General features: G+C 49.0%; 1 protein-coding gene across 2 annotated transcripts in view; it reads right to left on the reverse strand.

Annotated features, from left to right (window-relative positions):
- Nucleotides 1-20,055, reverse strand: part of FNIP1 (folliculin interacting protein 1) — a 66,772-nt gene extending 46,717 nt beyond the window's left edge. Inside the window, exon 1 of one of the 2 annotated variants that reach the window (XM_062638122.1) lies at nucleotides 19,807-20,055. In XM_062638122.1, coding sequence (XP_062494106.1) covers nucleotides 19,807-19,895 — 89 coding nt within the window. In that variant the 5' untranslated portion in view covers nucleotides 19,896-20,055. The remainder of the gene's footprint in view (nucleotides 1-19,806) is intronic. The other variant, XM_062638125.1, reaches the window with a different exon arrangement.
- Between the last annotated feature and the right edge of the window lie 368 nt (nucleotides 20,056-20,423).

Genomic DNA, 20,423 nt, shown 5'->3' on the forward strand with positions numbered 1-20,423 from the left:
GGTGAGTGGATGGCTATATAGGTTTGCTTCTGGGGGGGAAAGATGTAAAATAATGCCCACAACGAAACCCTGACCAACCCCGTATCTATAATCAAGGTTTCGTGACTGCTCTTGTGGTAACCCAGGCTATGCTAGGAAGGCTGCCCAGTACAGTATAAAAGCAAAGGGCTAGCTCTTTAAAGAACGTTTTTTTATTCCCTCTAAATTGCGGAGGAGGAACAAGGGAGATGGACAGGGAAGGGAGGAAGGAACCAGGCATCGAAAAAAGCAATGCACATTAAAAGCTATCAAGTCTTGTTACAGGCATATGTGGGGCCAATCATTCATACTATTAATTTTGTATTACCTTTGGACAAAAGTCAATATATAAAGGGAGGAGGCTGGAGCATCATAGCTCCTACTTCAAGAGGCTTTTTTTTCCCTCAGTGCTTTAAAAACCTACAGGTTTTGCAAATATTTCAAATACAAAGGCAGCAAAAATCCATTTAGCATCACAATCGTCTGTTCCACTGCATCCCACAGCACTCAGTTTAGGGCTGTCAATGATTCCCCCATTGCAAAAGGTGGGTGAGCAGATGCACTTGTTCATGGGCTCTGGCCCAAGACCCAACAATCCCAAAAGCCCAAGTGATGCTTTGCTCTCCAAGATAGATTCCACCACAGAAAACCGAGCTCCCTCTGATGCTAGTATTAAGTTCAGGGATAAATCCTTCATCTATTGACACAACAGCAGTTTTACTGATGCTTTATAGAAATGTAATATCTTTATGTTGGGTGCTGGGCATGTTTTGACACAAAAGCACTAAAATTAAGAGACAAATACTTTCTTGGTCCCAAATCCAAACCCATTCCCTTTCGTCACCACGAATGCTTCCTAGGAAATTTCTCATTCAGAAATGAAGAGTCGAGGCCCTGGCCCCACAAAGACATACACTGCAGGCTTGGCTCTTCATACCTGACTAGTGCCAGGGAATTCAATGGAATTACTCACATGAGCAAAATGGGGCATGTGCTGTTTACAGGACCCATGCCTTAAAGCCAGATCTTGCCTTTAAAGCTTAAAGTGCCAAACCTTGGGAGTTGTAAGCAACATCTGACCTCTCCTACCTTCCTGATCTAGTGCAAGCAATGTGCTGTGCACAGTAACTTTCCTCACCTGTGTGGCAAAGGCATCACTCTCTAAAGGTTACTGATGTCAAAAGTGACCTTTTTTCCTTAGACATGCAATGGTGAGAAGTTCAGGGGCATGTATTATGTAAACATTTATTTCCAGGAGGAACAGCTAAGGTTTCCATTTTACCTCAGGGTAACCTGATGCGCATTGAAGACAAATGCTTTGAAAGTGGACACAGACTCCATCCACCAGGAAAAACACTGGAAGGAATTTCTCTTCACATAGAAACAGTCTCAAAGTGTGTGACTCAAAGTAGCTGTAGCCAGATCAGTGAATACTTACTGCTCAAGGAAGGACCCCAAGCATTCAATGTGGGTTCATATACACCATCACCATTCCCATATCAGAGAAAGACCTTGGGCCTCTAAGATTTAACACACACCATCCTCTTCTCTAGGTGTATATCCAGGTGCAGTGGACATCCTATTCACTGATCTGGATTAGAGGAGGTAAGATCCAAGAACCAGCATCTTGGCTCTAAATTGCCTAGGACAACCAAACCAGTGGTGTTTTAAACCTGGGTCCAAGCCTGCACTCAAATCCAAACCTCCTGGCCACCAACTGCAGACACAAAGCCACGCTCAGGGAAGGTTCTGAATACACTGAAAACTACTGCAAAGGTTCACAGGCAGCTTTTGGGTATAAATCACCTGATTTAAAACCAAGCAGACAACAGAGTTTGCTCCAACCACAGGCTAGAAACGAAATGCTTTGGTTTTGGTCTCCACAGCCAAGTGTTTTCAGTCTTTCTCCTGAAAGACGGCATCCCTTCACACATGTTGTAAAGCACACAACAAAGAGCCAGCAAGCCAGCCAAGAAATGCTTATTGCTTAGTACTGCAGGAAGGTAGGAGCTGGAAGCCACTCTAGACAAAGAGAGAGAAAACCAGTAAGGATTTGAGTTGAAATCTGACTGGGAATACTTGGATAGCACTTCTCTCCAAAGTACTCGCCTTGGAGGATCACCACTGAGCGAGACTTTAATAGTGCTTTCTGTGCATTCCTCTATCCCTGCAACAAAAATCCCCCTGGATTCCTCCCAGCTGGAGAGGAAGAGTGTGCAGGATTAAAGGACAAACCCTCTGCACACAACTGGAGCACAGACACATACCTGCACGTACCATAGATAGGCACACACAAACATGAGCCCAGCCAAGGGTCAGCAAGAGCCAAGATGATGAGGAAAATCACTGCAACCTATGTGTGGGTTCTGCAACACCCAGGGCACATTTTCCTTAAGGGAAACCTTTTTTAAAGACTGAAAAAAAGGGCAATTAAAATACTACTACTCATAATAAATCAAGAGAGAAGCAAAGTTTCTACATACCCCAGAACCTCACTAGCAGCAAGAGGTCTCATGACTGGATTAAACTGTCTCTACCAGCAGTGTAAAGGAGCACCAGCATAAATACAAATGCCTGGGAGCATTTCTGGAAGGCACAGCATGGAATATCATCTTTCTCTTAACATGGATGCTGAGGCCTCAGCAGATGGACCATCCCTTCACTGCTGTGATTTATCAAGTCATGATAAAAGATGCTTAAAGCAAAACTAACTATCAAAGTGGAAACCTGACGCACGGTTCAGCTGCTGGCACACTGGTGTTTGTTTTGTATCGTGTTTCCAATTGCAAGCCCACCATAAATAAGATGCTGAACAAACCTCCTTAATACCAACTGGTACTGGGAGACAAGAGGGCATTTTCCCCCTGCCAAACAGTTAGTGCATTGTGCCCTCTCGGGTGTGCACAGCAGAAGGATCTTCTGCTGCAGCTATTAAACCTAAAGTGTAAATAGTTCAGTATTGTGGGTGGTTAACGAAAAGTTGGGGAGAAAAAGGTTCCAGGACAAACTGCTTGTGATGCACATGAATCGTTGATGGAAATAAAAAATTTTCTAGAAATCACACAAAATTTTCGGGGGGGGGGGGGGGAAGGGTTTTTCCCTCCTTTATACTAATTCTGGATACCTCCAGATAGATTTTTCAATCCTTAACTTTAGACATAAAACTAACTTCTGTTTTCCATCCCCTCTTCAAGTGTGAATGACAACACGACTCTGGGTATGTAGAATGACAACACGTGAATGACACGAATGACAAGTGACATGCAGCATCTATATTTGTCCAATACACGAGAGTTTCCAGTGCACAATAAAGCAAACTTGGCCCCTGAAAACCAGCACTTACATTACATCTGAGGTACCACTGCTGAGCATTACCGGTATGATTAAAAAGTGACTGTTTCACAATGCTAGAAAGAATAAAACCAAGCTCACAGGCTCCCATTGCAAAATCTGCTTAGGTAACTTACTGGTGAATTAATGCTTTTTGTTTTGGAGATCACAGACGATACACAATGAAGAGAAAAGAACATATACTGGAGTCAAGGTTGACTGCAAGAATTCTGTTGCCATGAAAATGAAGACATCTTAGAGGGATCTCTATAGCTCCATTAGTGCTGACAACTCCAACATTAATAAAAGCAATAAACCCTTGAATGACTCCTGATGTAACAGCAGTGCTTTGGTTGCGGAATCTCAACTTCTTCATTTGTTTAACAGGCAAACACTGAATTCCCTGTATTTATCTTCAGCTTTGCACAAGGGCCTGTAGGGATAGGACAAGGGGAATGGCTTTAACCTGCCAGAGGGGAGCCTGAGATGAGCTCTTAGGCAGAAGCTCTTCCCTGTGAGGGTGCTGAGGCGCTGGCACAGGGTGCCCAGAGAAGCTGTGGCTGCCCCATCCCTGGCAGTGCTCAAGGCCAGGTTGGACACAGGGGCTTGAAGCAAGCTGCTCCAGTGGAAGGGGTCCCTGCCCGTGGCAGGGGGCCTGGAATACTGCACCATGGAGAGCCCAAACCACCGCTACCTCCAGCACCAGCCCTCGACAGCACTCAAACCGCCTGCTCTAGATCTGCTGCAGAGCCCAGCGCATCCCACATGCGGCCTGGGAGCCCTCCACTGTGTCAGGGTGGATGCTGCCATCTGCTTACCCTGATTAAAACATCCTGTAGTACTTGTTTCGGGGGGTTTATAAGGAGAAAAAATATTGCCTCAGTAGTGAAAGTCATACCGCGAGCTGGCAGCGCCGGGACCAGAGCATTCCTTGGCCCAAGGCCACGTCCTGTAATTGATTAAGGTGGCTGCACTTGTGACTGAGTGATAATTGAGAGCCCAATAAATCTCCACACAAGTATTTGCCACTCAGGGATGGAAAGCGATTGTTGGGGACCCCTCAGAATGCTCTGCAAGTGAGAAGAAATACAACTAGTATTAAAAACATCAAGAATCCCCCTGGACCACTCGGAACTTTCTTGCCCAACATTCACATTGTCTGTTTAAACCCCAGGAGTGTCAGATGCACAAGGACTACACCTTCAAGCTTCCAGCTAAGTCATCCTAGCACAAACCCAAATCATTCACATTCATCAAGAGTTTGTCAAGTGCTTCCAAGTCTTCTCCCTACCCCAATCCCATTTATCTGCACAGACAGCACTGCTTTAGCTGAGTGCTGTCTGTGTTTTCCCCTCTGTGGGGAGAGGAGAAGGAAAAGAAGGGAAGGGAAGGGAAAGAGAAGGGAAGGGAAAGAGAAGGGAAAGGAAAGAGAAGGGAAGGGAAAGAGAAGGGAAGGGAAAGAGAAGGGAAGGGAAAGAGAAGGGAAGGGAAAGAGAAGGGAAGGGAAAGAGAAGGGAAGGGAAAGAGAAGGGAAGGGAAAGAGAAGGGAAGGGAAAGAGAAGGGAAGGGAAAGGAAAGGTGCTCAGGGTTTCTGGGAGAAGGAGGAAGAGAGATGTAAGTAGTTATTCTCCAAAGATTCACCATGATCAGTGCCTGAGCAGCCTTTTACTCTGTCCCTCATGTGACTGTTTAATTAGGTGTTGATTCACTCGGTCATGAGACACAAGGAAACAGGGCTGCAAGTCCTCACGTCAAAGGAAAAGTAATGCCTGTTCTGCCAGTTTCTGTATTAGCAAAGCACAAAGGGGACATCCAGTTCTGAGAAGCAAAACTCATGTTTCCTTGCCCAGAAGCCAAACTGTCAAATCACTTCACCCTTTCCATGTGAATAAAAAGAGGACCTAGGAGTTCCTTGGGAGCGAGATGCTTGTGAGCTCCCCGATTATCCATCACGTCCACAACGTAAGCTCCTGGCCAAAGCTCAGGGTGTGCCCTTCGTCTGGTAACCCAGGTCCGAGCTGCTGCAGCATCCATCCCTGCTCCTGGGGTTGGATTGCTTGTTTGACTCTGACAAAACGAAGATGAGCTGCTTCGCTGCGGCTTCGTTCCTGGTTGTTAACGGAGTGTCTGAGCCTTCTTCTTACCAAAAAGCTGTCCTGTTATGGGGCCCGGTTGCCACAGCAACAGGCTTTTAGAACTAGCAAGGAAATTCCCAGCACATGGTAGAACAATTTCCAAGTGTGGGTATTTGCAATAGGAAAAGCTGGTGGACCATTATTCCTAAGCCCTCAGTTCAACTGGGTTTGACACAGGGGTAATCCCAAAATGCTGCTTTCAGTCTAAAGCCTGGTGTTGGAGAGGACTCCAGTGAACTTGAGCTTGCTGGCTGCGATACCAGGTCACTTATCAAGACAGTCACATATAATTAACAGATGATGCTCATTTTTCCAATGAAGGTGACATTTAAGCTCAGGCACTAACACGCATTAAATGCCCAAAGCTTTCTCCTGAAGAATACTGCCTTAAACCTCTGCTCTGTAGCGTTTGAAACGCTGTGTTTGTAGTCTCACCCTCCTCATTTGGGTAGATTTAACTCAAAAAAGAAATCAGGCTCTGGATCAGCAGCTTATTTAAAACACATGCCTAAGGCTGAGCACATGAGCGGTTCGTTGGGAGCAATGGAACTACTCACATGCCTCCAGTACAGCACACGGCTTAAGCAGAGTGCTGACTCAGACCTATCCCCCTCAGCTTTCACCAAAAGCCCATCTCAGTTACACGGAACAACTGCAAACTAAAGACAGAGGATGATTGTATAAACACGTATAACAAACTGACACTTAGGGAAAGAAATCCCAGCCTGGCCTATCCGTTCGTGATGCTCCTTTATACCAGTATCCCACGAGTGAGATACGGGGAGATGCTCCTCATCAACCCACAACTGTCTGACACCACCGTATTTGTCACTTGGCATCTAAGCATCCTCCAACGCCTTCAAAAGGCCAATGCTTGGCCCAGTTCCGTGACCTTTCTGCACACGGAGCAGTTCCTTGCTTCCACCACAGCCTCTCACAAACCCCTCAGTTAACCCTCAAAGAGGTCACCAGGAACTTCACCGCATGCCAAGGCTACTGCCCGGCTCTGCACCAGAAACAATGAGAACACTTTCATAGACCTGCCAAATCCATCCCACAACTGCTTTTCAAGAGGGAAGACTCTTCTCGCCTGGCTCCAGCCTGGGATTGCACATCCTTCCCTTACTGGCTCTACAAGTTGAACGGGCCCTACTTAATTTGATGAAGGAATGAGATCTTGATATTCCAACAGCCCCAAGACTACGGTGAGGAGCCTACACTGCTAATTCTCCAAGGCAAGAGTCATGCTGCTCAACTGTTTTCCAAATTAGGCAGGCAAAGGTGACCTGAAACTATTTCAGGTAGATCTATATAGAGCAGACACTGAAGACATTGCTTGACTTCACTTTTATGTAATTCATAAGGACAGGAGGACAAACCAAAATCAGATGCTTGAACAAGCCACATGGCCATACAAGTTCATTTAATACCTGCAAGAATTGCCTGGCATCTAACAAACCAATGCACTAGAACTGGGAGGTCCTCAATGCTTTGGTTCCCCAAAGCAGAAGAGCACTTAAGCATGCTTTTAGCCATCAGCCACTCGTGGTTCCTCCGATTTTACAGAAGCTGTTCAATCGTTAAACCAGGCTTAAAGTGCTCTACTGGGTTTGCAACAGAGTGCTTTGCTCACTGCCATACTGACCTCTGTACTCTCAGATTTCCCCTTTGGTTTTCTAAGTCTCACTATGTGCTCACAGTCTTGGGTTTCTAAGAACGGTAGGAATGGGATACAGTGTAGGACTGGCTGTTGCCCTGCGGTGATTAAGCAGAATAAGGTTTTCAACACAACTGTCCATCTAGAGGGATTTCCACTACAGAACAGCTGAATCAGTCAAGTCTTACTGAGGGCTCCACAAGAGGTTGCACATGCAAGCTCTGAGCATCAGCTGAAAACAGCTCCCATGTGTCCACAGAGCTTAGCTTACTCTTAAACTCTTGGTCTGTGATACAGAAGTTGCAGGTTGAGAGCTCAGCGTTCCCTCCTTGGGTATCAGCACCGAAACTCACTCCAAACACACACCTTCCTTATCACTGGACTGAGCTGGAACATGCAGTCCAAACCAGCTCTGCCTCACCGCTCACAGAATCAACAGAATCCCTTGATAAAACCTACATTGTTCCACTGGGAGAGGTTGTACTTAATCAAGATATACACATATATATATATATATATATACTTAGTGTATGTTCAATAAACCCCTTTCTGCCAATAGCAATGGATTTGCTGAGGATGCAGCTCCAGACAGCCCCAGCCAATGCAGCTCACCAAGAGTCGTGGCTGGGGCACCTCCTGCCTGTTTCCTAGAGGGGTCGCAGCAGAACGAGCCATTTCCCAGCTCAGCATCAGCTCCCGCATCTTCTGTAGTCCACATACTGCAGCCTAACAAGAACAACAAAGCATTCATTGGTTCCTCTTTTGCTCTCATTCAGAAGTATTTTTCTTGCCTCATCTGTTTGCTCCCTATTCAGTGCATCCACACGAGCATGTCTAAGATGCGGGAGTTCGAAGCAGCCCAGTGCTGCACGTATCCTGCCGTGAACCAAAACCAGCACCACACGAAGCTATTTATTCTGCTGCATCAACAGGAAAGGCAGGCTCACGTGCTGGACAGCAGTAGCTGTCATTGCCACCAGGACACTTTGGACTGTGCTGTCTGTGGGATTCTATTTATCTTTAAAGGAGCTGTTGGCAAAAGTAATCGCTCGCTTGGCTCCTGGTTTCCTTTTCCCCTTCTCACGCTAGCACATGGCATTTGAAGTGACACAGCAGTAACCCCAAACAGGATGCACCCTACTGCTGGTGGCAGGAGGTGGAGGGGACAGCACAGCACCCAGAGGAAACCTGCAGAAGTGGGGGGAAGCCCTGCAGGACCCAGCACAGAACCAAGAGGAGAACAGAAAAATGGAAGGGACAGGGAGCTGGGCTGAGCTCTTTTCTTCCTCTCTTTGTATGTGTAAAAACAAGTTGCCAAAGCAGAACGCTAAACGACAGGGCCAGGGATGATGAGGGAGAACATTATGAGGGAATACCAAGCAGAAAGAATCCTGCAGGATGTATGCATGCATTAAGTCACAGCAGCACCATCCACCAGTTCCAACTGCATTTACACACCTATCTTTACCTTCCTGAACACAGAGCAACCCCAAAACGCTAACACCTTATACTCACTGCACTTACTTCCATTAAAGAAAATGTGATAACACGGTTTAAAATATGCATTTTCAGACTAACCAAAATAACTCATCTGAAGAAAAATGCACAGAAGATACTATCAGGAAACCTACTAAAATTTAAGGCATATCAGTTCTACACCAGAGCAGTATCTTTGCTTATCTAAAGAAGGAAGTCTGATAAATATTTATATTTCTATAAAGCCACAATCCTTTTACAGTGTCGTAAGGATTTCTTTTAATATGATTTTCTTTACATTCTATACTTCTCAATGACGTCTGGTTTAGAAACAAAGAGGTCATGAGTTCATGATGAGCATCCCCTGTGTGACTAAAGAGCACATGCAGTTAAGAAACCAACAAGCCCAAGTTCTCAGCATCTCAGCCCTCCATGCTGTCAGTGGAACAATTTCCTTTCCTACCCAGAAAGTGAAGTCACTTCCAGTAACTCACAACTGCTGAAATATGTTTAAGAACTGAAAAAGAAAAACCCAACCACCTTTTTCTTTCTGACTATTTAAGTTCGATGCCAGAGTTCGGGCTGCCTTTAAATAGAAGTACAGTTAGCACCACAAGCCAAGGCACTGTCCTAGCATTCGAGGCACTTCTTTAACTCTCTCTGAGGGGGTAACAGTGTTCTTTTTCCTGTAGGAACAAGAAGCTTCTGGCTGCCTCTTTCCTGAGCAGCTTCTCAGATGTTCAGATAGCGTCATTCCACTAGAACAAGCTCCAGAGGAGGAGCACGCGCTCCCCCCGTGCCCTGCAGCCTCTGCTCCCCGCACACAAAGCTTATCATCTGTGCCTGTGTGTCATTAACACCTGAACCAACACTGCCTTTCTACCTATTTCTGGAACCAGCTTTCCTGAAAAGGGCTAAACAAGCCATTGAGCCACATCTGGAATGGCAAGAACATTGCCTAGGTAGGTCCTGGAGGGGGGCAGAACAACCAACAAGGACCTGGTTCCCGTCTCATAGTCCCTTTCTCAGGTACCTGCTCACACAGGCTTCCTCTAGACGGATTCCTCGCTCTTAATTACTCCCCAAAAAACCTCAATGTTGAGCCCATTTTCATAGTATCCCAGCCTGGTTTGGGTTGAAGGGACCTTAAAGCTCCTCCAGCTCCAACCCCTGCCACGGGCAGGGACCCCTTCCACTAGAGCAGCTTGCTCCAAGCCCCTGTGTCCAACCTGGCCTTGAACACTGCCAGGGATGGGGCAGCCACAGCTTCTCTGGGCACCCTGTGCCAGCGCCTCAGCACCCTCACAGGGAAGAGCTTCTGCCTAAGAGCTCAGCTCAGTCTCCCCTCGGGCAGGTTCAAGCCATTCCCCTTGGCCTGTCCCTACAGGCCCTTGTCCCAAGCCCCTCTCCAGGTTTCCTCCAGCCCCTTTAGGCACTGGAGCTGCTCTAAGGTCTCCCCTTAAGGAGCCTTCTCTTCTCCAGGCTGAACAAGTAAATGAAAAGGTTTCCTAAGAGGGGAGCATGCGACTGAGCACAGAACTGCGAGAGCCACCACCACCTCCATAGGTGTGGAGGCTAAAATGAAAACCAAAACAAGCATCTAGCAATGAAAGCAGCTGCTCCCATGGGCAGTGCTCAAACAAACCATACACCCTGCTTGTCTTAAAGTGGGTAATGACACAGGAACCGGGGTAAAGATACTGCTCAGGCTCAAACAGGCACAATGCCAGGACCTAAAGTCAGGGCTGAACTGAGCTCAAAGTTTCTTCATTTATCAACTAAAACAGATGGCAGAGCACTGTAATTTGGCTCCCGTTTCCTTCCAGTTATATATCACACAAACTGAAGGGGGAGAGGGTTTGTGGTACTCGTACAAGTTTTATGTTTTGTTGACATTTTGGCTGGAGCAAGGGAGAGACATTTGAAGAAGCTGCTAACAAGACACATGCAGATCTGGAGGAGAACCGAGTACCATGAACACGCAGGGCACGAACAGAGCCTATAGCAAAGGAAATATGATTGTTTCTGTGATGTATTTTCATAGACCCATGGAAGTTTTTGGGTTGGAAGGGACCTTAAAGCTCATCCAGTTCCAACCCCTGACATGGGCAGGGACACCTTCCACTAGAGCAGCTTGCTCCAAGCCCCATCCAACCTGGCCTTGAGCACTTCTAGTCATTTTAGACCAAAAATCACTGCTGACAACATTGTGGAAACATCCTGGAGAAACAGAGCAGGAGGAGCAGTGTGTGATGGATCATTTCCACACTTCAGGATCGCTGCTTCCAGCAAAGGGTGCCTCCCACGTCCGCACTCATGCTACAGCCCATCACAGAGGGCTGTTGGGTTATTCACTGGCTCGGGCTGAAGGAGACAGATCTACAGCTGAGCTTGCTGTTACCAAGCAGCACTGGCACCACTGCAGAGTCCTTCACCTATACAAAGCAGGGGCTGCTTTCAAGGCTATAGTTTCACAAACAGATAATACATGAGAGCTGAAGGATACCCAGATTATCACCCTGGAAGCATGGGGCAAGGCTGTTTAAAATAACCAGCTTTTACGTGTAGTCAAACTGCTTGAAGTCCAAAAGTGTAATTACTTCATAAGGGCTATGAAATTACTTATTCAGAGGAGACAAAACCCTATACAAACACAGTGTCCTCACAAATGCATGTTACATACAGGCACTGTTAATATCCTCCATGCAGTCTGTGTAGTATTGTGTGCTGCAATCCACGTGTTTGAACAAGTTCCTCTGCGATGCAGCGCACTGTGAACACTGGTGTCTGCAGCAGCTATACGGGTGTCAGAACCGAGAGAGCCCGTGCTGCTTCTGACGCAAGCGTGCGGAATCACCTCCATTAAAACCTGCAGTTGGGCACCAAGCAACAGCACAGGGCATTGTTGGAGCAATAAATCAACCCTTCTCCACACAGAGACTACACAATAACTGTTCACGCTTGGCGCTGATCAGAACACATGTGGGCATGTATTTTTAAGAGCAAGTGATTGGTCCCACTGAGGGATCCTGCCCCTTCCAAGCGTGATCATCACAGTCACATTCCCGAGGCAGAGCGGGATCAGATGGATGCTGTGCAAATGTGGGTTTTTCCAAGGAGTAATTCCATATGTGAATTCTGTTGCTCAGTGCAAGGTGGAGCAGCTGGTGCCTTTGCAAGTCATATACAGATGAGTAAAATGACTTCCTGTTTTTAATGGGCATAACTTCTCCCAACCCCCAGCAGATACTTCATAGATTAAGGTTCTTTATCTACACCACAGCGTTCTTCAGGTCCTCAGAGACACGCTGTGCTCTTGGCCAGCTCCTAAACCCAGCACAACCACGCTGTGGATTCGCTGCTGCAGCCGAGCTCTGCATTCTTCCCGACGTTACTCACTAACATGTGATCCTGCAGACGTCCTGCTCCAGATGTAGCAACAGGAGGGAGCGCAGCCTCCCAGCACGAAACCACCGTGTGCGTTACTTTCCACTCCTAAACGGCGCTTCTGAAGGGGTCACCACCAGCGTTCGGCCAGGCTCTCCACACCAGCTGCAGGCTCCAAGTCACACTGGAGCGGTTTATCCCAGAACAGAAGCCTGAATTCGGCCAGGCTGTCACCAGCAGCATACCCTAACTCAGAAGTGTAGACACAGCGAAGGATAAAGTCCTTTGAAAACACAAGCAGGACGATGCAGCAGTCAAGCAGAGGAGCTGGCCGTCCCAAGGGAGCAAGGTGTACAACGTGAGGCACGTCAACACACCTTTGGGCACCAGAGAACTAAGGGAGGGATTGTTTGAGAGAAGGGGAAGCCCTCACATTGGACAAATGGGTACACACAGACCAGGCTCTTGGCATGTCTTCATACCCCATGACCTCAACCGGAGAAGAAGGCAAAAAGCCAGCACCCTTATGTTTGCAGAAACCCCTTCTTTCAACACTTGCTAGCGTAACCCAAGTGTAAAGAACCATGGCATGGTCACCATATTCCTTCTCCCACAGTGGAGATGATGGGCCAGCTCACCCTGTCTCCACAGAACAAGGATCAGAGCAGGGTCCACCTCAGACCCATGCAGAAGAGGCCAGCAGACATCCACATGTTCCAGAGGGAAAACTGCCACATTTGCTTGTCTGGCACATACAACTGGAAATCACAGAACCATTGAATCCCAGCCTGGTTTGGGTTGGAAGAGACCTTAAAGCTGGTCCAGTTCCAACCCCTGCCACGGGCAGGGACACCTTACACTAGAGCAGCTTCCTGCAAGCCCCTGTGCCCAACCTGGCCTTGAACACTTAAACCCAAGCAAAACTCAGAATGAAAATGGAAGGATTCACCTGATCAGCTGGCAAGATCCAAACCAGCACCATGGCCTGAAGGACCAACCAGCAGGGATCCCAGGGGCAAAAAGGCACCACGGGATTCACTCACCCAGCCTCTCCTCAGAAAGATTTTAACTTAGAGGAAGGAGCTGAACTGCTGGAAGGGGAACCAAGAAAGCAGCTGCTGCAAGGGCAGCTCAGCAAGGCAGGGGACCACAGGCATCCTCACACAACCCGTGCCATCCCAGGAGGAGGAAGCGGTATCGCAGGCTGGGAGGAAGTCGAAGGCACCAACCTCGTGATGTCCACCAAGGGCAGCGCAGCCTCGTGATGCCAAGTCCTCAAGTCACCGCAAGGTCCCAGCCGCCACGGGGGATGCCAGTGTGAAAGGCAGTAAGGCTGACCCTTAACCTGTGTTAGCTCATTCTGCATCTCTGCCTCCTCCAAAAAGAGCAAGGAACAAGCGAGCAGAGGGCTTTCCCACTGCACTGTCCACATTCCCTGTTCCATGGGAAGAAGCTGAAGCAAAGCAAGGACTTGGCAGGGTGCATTCCCAACAGGGCAGAGGCCAGTTTTCTAAGGCACAACATCAGGTAGTCACAAGCACCCCAACAGCTTTCACATGATTTGGTCATTCTTTGCGTTGCATGCACCGAGCGTGATGAGGGCACTGATCCAAGGCAATTCCTTTGGATCTGATAGCAGAAGTATCACCACACGGACCACTGACCCTCTGATCTGCAGCACGTTCAGCCACTGCACAGACCCAGCTCACAGCGCTGCCTTTATCTAGCATATCGTTCTGAAGGAGATGCTGGATGTTCTAGCACGTGCCTACCTGGAGAAGCACTTGGGAGACCTACAGTGGTGTCAAGGAGGGCTTGGAAAGAAGTAGTCAAAACCTTCCCTGTGCTCCAGAGGTGCTTACTGGAACCTATCGATTTGCAGGTCTCTGCTTCCAAGACAAAAGCTGCCTGAAAGCACTTGGAAGGTACATAAAAGCTCAGATGACAGGAAATGCACAGCAGAATCTGGCAAAAAGCAGTACTTTGGAGAACAGCAAAACACTGCAAAACACAGGCCAAAGTCATCACAGCCACAGAGAAAACTGCACATAAATCAAAGTGAAAAACCTGCTACACTCAAGCTAACGAACGCAACCAAAAAGCCAAACCCAAACTCTTGCAGAGATATTACGGAAGAGATGGATTTTTCTATAAAAGACAAAGCCTAAGGGACATTAAGAGGCAAAAATGAGCTTAATAAAAACACAGGAACGTTTCTGATGTTCAAGAATGCGAAGAGCCTTAAAAAATTATGGGACAAAAGCTTTTTAGATTCATCACGGAAATGGAAGAGAGGAAAAGCTGGAGCTACTGCAAAATGAAGAGCAGCTGAAGCTCCTTCTGAAGATAGGCTTGGAGGTGGTGAAATTGCAGGTGTTTTACAACTACTGGTGATAGACTTGCAGAAGGCCAGATGTGAACAAACATCAGAACACAGGACTGCATTAACAGCAGGTCTCGGTCAGGCTGGCTTGACGCACTGACGGCACCTTAAGGAACAGCTTTGAGGAGCCTCATGCTTATGAATGCCCTGGCTGTGCTGTCCACCAGGATAACAGGGCTTGGGAAGGGGTTTGCCTTCCTTGTATGTACACAAACCACTTGCTTTCCATAGAAAAGCCTTGGCCTGGGTGGAATGGGAGACACTGTTTGCTGCAGAAGGTTCAATCACTAAGAATGTGCCAGTTCGGTCGTTGGCTCTGATCGCCTTCGGCATCTCACGGAGCAGGGCAGCCTGCGGTGGTAACCCCTGCTCTGAGCACAGCAGGAAGGAAGCACAAAGCAGCCCCTGTACCACCACCTCACACACGTCACCAGCGCCTTCAGAATAATGTGAAACCTGATCAAGAACTTGTGTGGGTAAAACTTGAACTGGGAAAGTCAATGTCAAGACAACTTTCATGTTCCTCCTTCACCTTACTCCAGCCTCCACTTTAAAAAGTCCCCAGCTGCACATCCCTAAATGTCTCCAAGTCTGTCTGCAGCTTATTTCACGAAGTTAGCTCCTGATTCGAGCAGCATTTATGCTTTTACAAGACAGCACACAGCATTTCTGCCATGCAAGAACAACAGCTCTGCAGAGGAACTGCCTCGTGAAGCATCTTTGTAGTGTGCGACCCACTTCCAGCTCCAGGTTTATCGCAATTCCCTTGATGAACCCCACTGCCAAAAAGTATGTGAAAGGAAACAAATCTCAAGATACCATTTAAAGTCACTGCCACGGAGAATAGAAAGAGCCTGGGCTGATGTGGGACAATGCCTAGACACACTTCAGGAAACACCACTTCGCAGCCAGCCTTAGGCCCTTCTTATGTCAGGAACCTGGCAAACTACTCCCTCAATAAACGAGCAGCATGCATTATAGAAAGACCCCAAAACCCCATGTTTCCAGGATAATGGCCTTCTCCATAAATAAAGAAAACACTTGAAGTTACTTACTCCTGTATCCTCCCCCTTGGAAACCTGCACTTCTCCTCAGAAATACCCAGATAACCAAAGCAAATCCCCAAAGGAAGAATGTGCCTGAAGGAGCTCCACACCACAGGGAAGACTCGAAACTGGAAGGGGTTCTTTCTAGCTTGAACAATTACTCCACAGCTGTAACTCTACAGCAGGTGATTCCACAGGATCAAAACAGTTTGCAAACACCAGTGGAATGCCCCTGGGGCCAAGATGGCTCTTTAGAGCTGCCTAGATTAATATACATATATATATATAAAAATACATATGTTAAGTGTATATATATAAAAATATGTATATTAAAATGACATTGAAATTTTATTGAGCTGCAGTATGAAAAGAACTGCTAATCAATAACCCCTCTACCCCCCAGCTAGGTGGGAAGCATGTCTAGAGATGCAAGGGAACAAACATCTGACCTTTATACATAAGATGGAAGACGCCACCGAGTCTCCCCCATCCACGCAACCCCAAAAGTACCAGTCCCATAATTCAGGCCCATCCCTCTCCCTCTGCAGGAGGTTAATAGTGCTCCAAGGGCCATTACTCCCTCAACAGACACACTCCTGTGCAGAACCCCTGCTGCAGTCCCTACAGCTGTGTTTACCACTGGAAATAGTGCCCACACATCTTCATAACAAAGATAGAAAGCCTGAGAGCTGTCAGGATTTACTGAGCCTATTCTGAAGACCACAACTCTGGTATCAGATTTTACCATGTAATACTTTGCAGAAATGCTTGGCTGCTTCTGCTCAGTTTAAGGATGCTTTGATGAGATTGTTTCTGTTTTACTAGGGAAATCGATGAGAAAATCATGGCACAAGGCTCATTTAACTGCTACTTTGAAACGGACAGACGCTTTAGACAGGTAGAGCAGACAGCTCACCTAAAAACACATAAAGCTGCTCACAACAGGAATACTTTGATTCTGAACCATAGAAAACAACAGACCTGAAACCACATACCAGCTATACCAGCCCAAGCCTGGGCTGTGCTGTCACCAGCAGCACCAGTGCCAGATGCTACAACACAGCCAAGAGCTCCTATTTATAGTAAAAGTTACCCTCAGGGGAAATCCACTCACGTGAGGAGTATTTGCAGCAGAGAGCAGGTACCCTGCACCTTGGCACTGAAAGGTTTGCCTCTTCCCTGCAATACCTGCAGGTGTTTCTGTGCTGCTTCTAAACAGATTTTACCAGTGAAGCCTTGAATGTTGAGCTGCACCGAGAGGTTTCTGTCTCAGGGCCAGGCCTGCCAGTTAAACTGGAGCTGGAATACTAATGTGGAGTGGATCTGTTATGATTTCCTAAGGCTTCTGCTGTAAAATAGACTGGGGGCTTTATTTATATATAGAAAATAAATATCCAAACATATTTATATACATTTACTTTATATAGTTATATATAAATACATTAATGTCTCCAGCACTTAGCTCTGACGGATTTTACACAGTCTGGTTAGACCCAAACTCCTGAAGTTCCACAGACAGCACAGACAGAGATTCCAGGCAGGAAAAGGAAAGCCCTAAACAAACCAACAGCAAAACAGAGTATGTTTCCACTGAAAAGCATTTATTTCTGCAGCATCATAAGCTCCGATTAAACAGGACTGATGTCCTGGTAAAGCTTCCCAGGAAGCCTGATGAACATGTAAAATGTATTCACAGTCAAAGAAAAGAATAAGCATCAAAATCATCCTTAAGTACTCAGCTCTACTAATGTCACTGCCAGAGGAGTTGGGCTTTTCTCTCCAAGTACATATTATTCACAAAATATATCAAGAGAATTGATGTATTCTTTAACGTTGTTCTCCTCAGTAAGAGGACAAAGCTTTAAAACTGAGGACAGAAATAACAGCCCTCAGAATAATTCTGTTATTTAGAATATAACCAGATAGCAATACATCAATCCACAAACATAACCTTGCCCAAATATAAGTGATGAGGCTGTTGCCTACAAGTGTACCGGAACCAAGAACAGCCTGCAAAGCCAGAGTGCTTGTTCCCAGTCCCCAAGGGCCCGGCTGTAATAAATAACAGCCTGGGTATTGTCCAGGAGTCCCACCAGGAACTGATAAGGCCAAACACAGTGAGGATTAACTGGAGACTTAGCCCTGAATAGAAAATGAAAGCAGCCCTTAGGCAACAGCCCAGGGGGCATCTGTGTTAGTCTTCAGAAAATGGTACTTGGCTCCTGAAGGGTCTCCCACCCATCCCAAGAGCCTCTGCCAAAGAGGCATCAGCCTCCCCCGGGGGGTTTATACCTGTGGGTCTGCAAAACCATCCAAATAACTGCAAAATCACAGCTCACATCACAATGTGAAACAGTGCTACATGAACAGAGGAGGAAGGAGCAGGCAGGGAATCACAGAAAGGTCTGGGCTGGAAGAGACCTTAAAGTTCAGACTGCTCCAAGCCCCTGTGTTCAACCTGGCCTTGAACACTGCCAGGGATGGAGCAGCCACAGCTTCTCTGTTCAATCCATTCCAGGGCCTCAGCATCCTCACAGGGAAGCGCTTCTGCCTAAGAGCTCATCTCAATCTCCCCTCTTCCAGCGACATCTTACTTGGGTTTCACACCCAGTCTGGTGTAGGATGATGCAGGTGAAGAGGGAAGAAGAGACCCTGCCAAGCACTCACTATCACTCCCTTCAACACAGCCTTGATCCCTACATTTCTGCCCCAGGGTATGCACTACAGATATTGAATCCACACAATCTCCTCATAAACCCATCACTAAGGGAAGAGGCAATTGTACAGAGCAGCCCTCACACCCCTTCCCCACCAAGGGGCTCACCCCAGTTGTTCAGCTGACTTAGAAAATGAAACAGACATGATTAAAATGGTTTTGTCTCTTAAAAAGACCGTTAAAAACAGGAACCACATTGACAAGACACAGCAGAGAGGTGCGTGAGCAGCTGTGAGCAGTGTCTGTACAGGGTGTGTGCCAACAGCTAAAAGCACTTTAGGTACTGCCTGGGAGCGTGTCCTGATTCCATAAGGACTTAAGAGACCCATCAATATCCTGTGAAAACCATGATGCTGAAATCACTGCAGATACACCATGAACTACCTGAATTGCTCAGCTTAAAGGCTGGACCAGATAATCCTCGAGGTCTCTTCCGACCTGGTATTCCATGATTACACCACTGCAGTTAGAAGGCACATCCCACCACACAAAGTTAAGCCACACCAGCCACAGAACTCCCCTTACAGCAACCCAAGTGCTGATTGATCATTTGCGGGTAATACCTTGAAAGAGGGCAGGTGGGAGGAGAGCTTTACCACGCTGTCTGAAGCATTTCAAGCAGCCCGTAACTCTCACCAATGAAGCACATTGTATTTGCACCCCATGATCTCTGCAGGCTGCCTCCTCCCCACGCCAGCCAGGACCGGGGCTGCAGCACTCTAAGCACAACCCACCCATGGAACAGCACTTATCTTACAGACACAAACTACCTGCTCCTAAGAAAATGAACCCCCGGGAAGCCCACTTACAGGCCTCTGAGCAGAAAACAGAGGGAAGCCGCTCCTTGCACCAAGCCCTGGTGAACTGGGGCCACCCTGTCCATGGGGTTTGGGACCCCAAAGATGCACACAAAGGAGGGTTTGGGACCCCAGAGACACCCACGGGGAGGGTTTGGAACCCCAGAGACACCCAAGGGGCAGGGCCTGGGACCCCACAGACACCCTATGGGGAGGGTTTGGGACCCCTCCGACGCGTGCTCAGGGCTCCGGCTCCTGCCCCCCGCGCTGCCCTCGGCACCTCTCGGCCGATCCAGTTCTGTTGCTGTTCAAACACGACGAATCCCACCAGAAACCCTTCTTTCCCTCTCCGGCAGCGGCCAGAACTTTACGTTCCCGCCCCCCCCCTTCCTCCACGTTCCCGAGGCTGCTCCCAAGGGATCCAAGCGGAATGGCGCCGTGCCCCGGCCCGCAGCATCCCCGGAGCGAGCCGCGGGGGGCCGGGGCCCCACACCCGCTCCCGGAGCGGGGGCCGCCGCTGGTCGCGACCGGGCGAATCGCGCAGGAAGGCGGCGCCGGGCCGGGGCTGAGCCCGGCTCCGCACCGGGGGCCGCGCTGAGGGGAGGCAGCGGCGTGAGGGAAGGGGGGAGCACGGCCCAGGCTTGAGGAGAGGCGGCCCCGGCAGGAGGCAGCGCGGCGGCCCCGACGTGGCGGCCCCAAGAGGGGGAAAGCTCCCGCCCAGAGCCCGCCTGAGGGGCCAGAACCGGGGCCGCTCAGAGCCCCCGCGGGTGAGGAGAGCGGGGGGGAGCCGCGGGGAACGGGGCAGGGAACTCGGCGGCGAAGTTGGGGTGAGGGGAGGAGGGCGGCCCCGTGCTCGGTTACCTGAAGACACAATCGTCCCGGGCGTCCCTGGCCGGGGAGATGAGCCCGTGCTTCTTGTTGAAGAGCTTCTGGAACAGGGTGGGCGGCATCTTGGGGCTCCGCCGCCGCTGCCCCCGGCCGCCGAGGCGCTGGGCTCCGCGCAGCGCCGTCCCCTCGCCGCGGCTAGTTCCGCCCGCCCGACTCCATTCGGTGTCACAGTCATATGACAGACATTAGTCACCCGCCGCTGCCGGGAGGGGCGGGCCGGCGGGGCGGGCCGGGAGCGGCGGCCCCGCGGGGGGAGCCGGAGCCGAACCCCCCCCCAACCACCACCACCACGGCGGGGTCCGCTCCAGCTCCTGCGGCCGCAACCACCGGGGCCGGAAGGGGGGGGACGGGGACGCGCGGCAGCTGCCCTGGTCCGTGGTGGGAGCCGGGCGCGCACGACAGGGGCAGGGCCGGGGTGTTCCCCGAGGGGCGGTGAGAAGGCGGCGCTGTTGTTTTCCTCCCTCCCAGGGAAGCTGGGGGCAGACGCAGCGGAGAGGCGAGATGAGGTCAAGAGGCAGGCGCCAAGTCCTGCTCGGCACCGCTTTCCGGTCTTCTCCTGCGGGGACGCAGCGCAGGAGGGTGGCTGATTG

This window comes from Pezoporus occidentalis, unplaced genomic scaffold (genome assembly GCF_034315485.1).
Source record: "Pezoporus occidentalis ecotype Australia unplaced genomic scaffold, CSIRO_AGI_Poc_V1 ctg55, whole genome shotgun sequence".
Classification (NCBI taxonomy): Eukaryota; Metazoa; Chordata; class Aves; order Psittaciformes; family Psittacidae; genus Pezoporus; species Pezoporus occidentalis.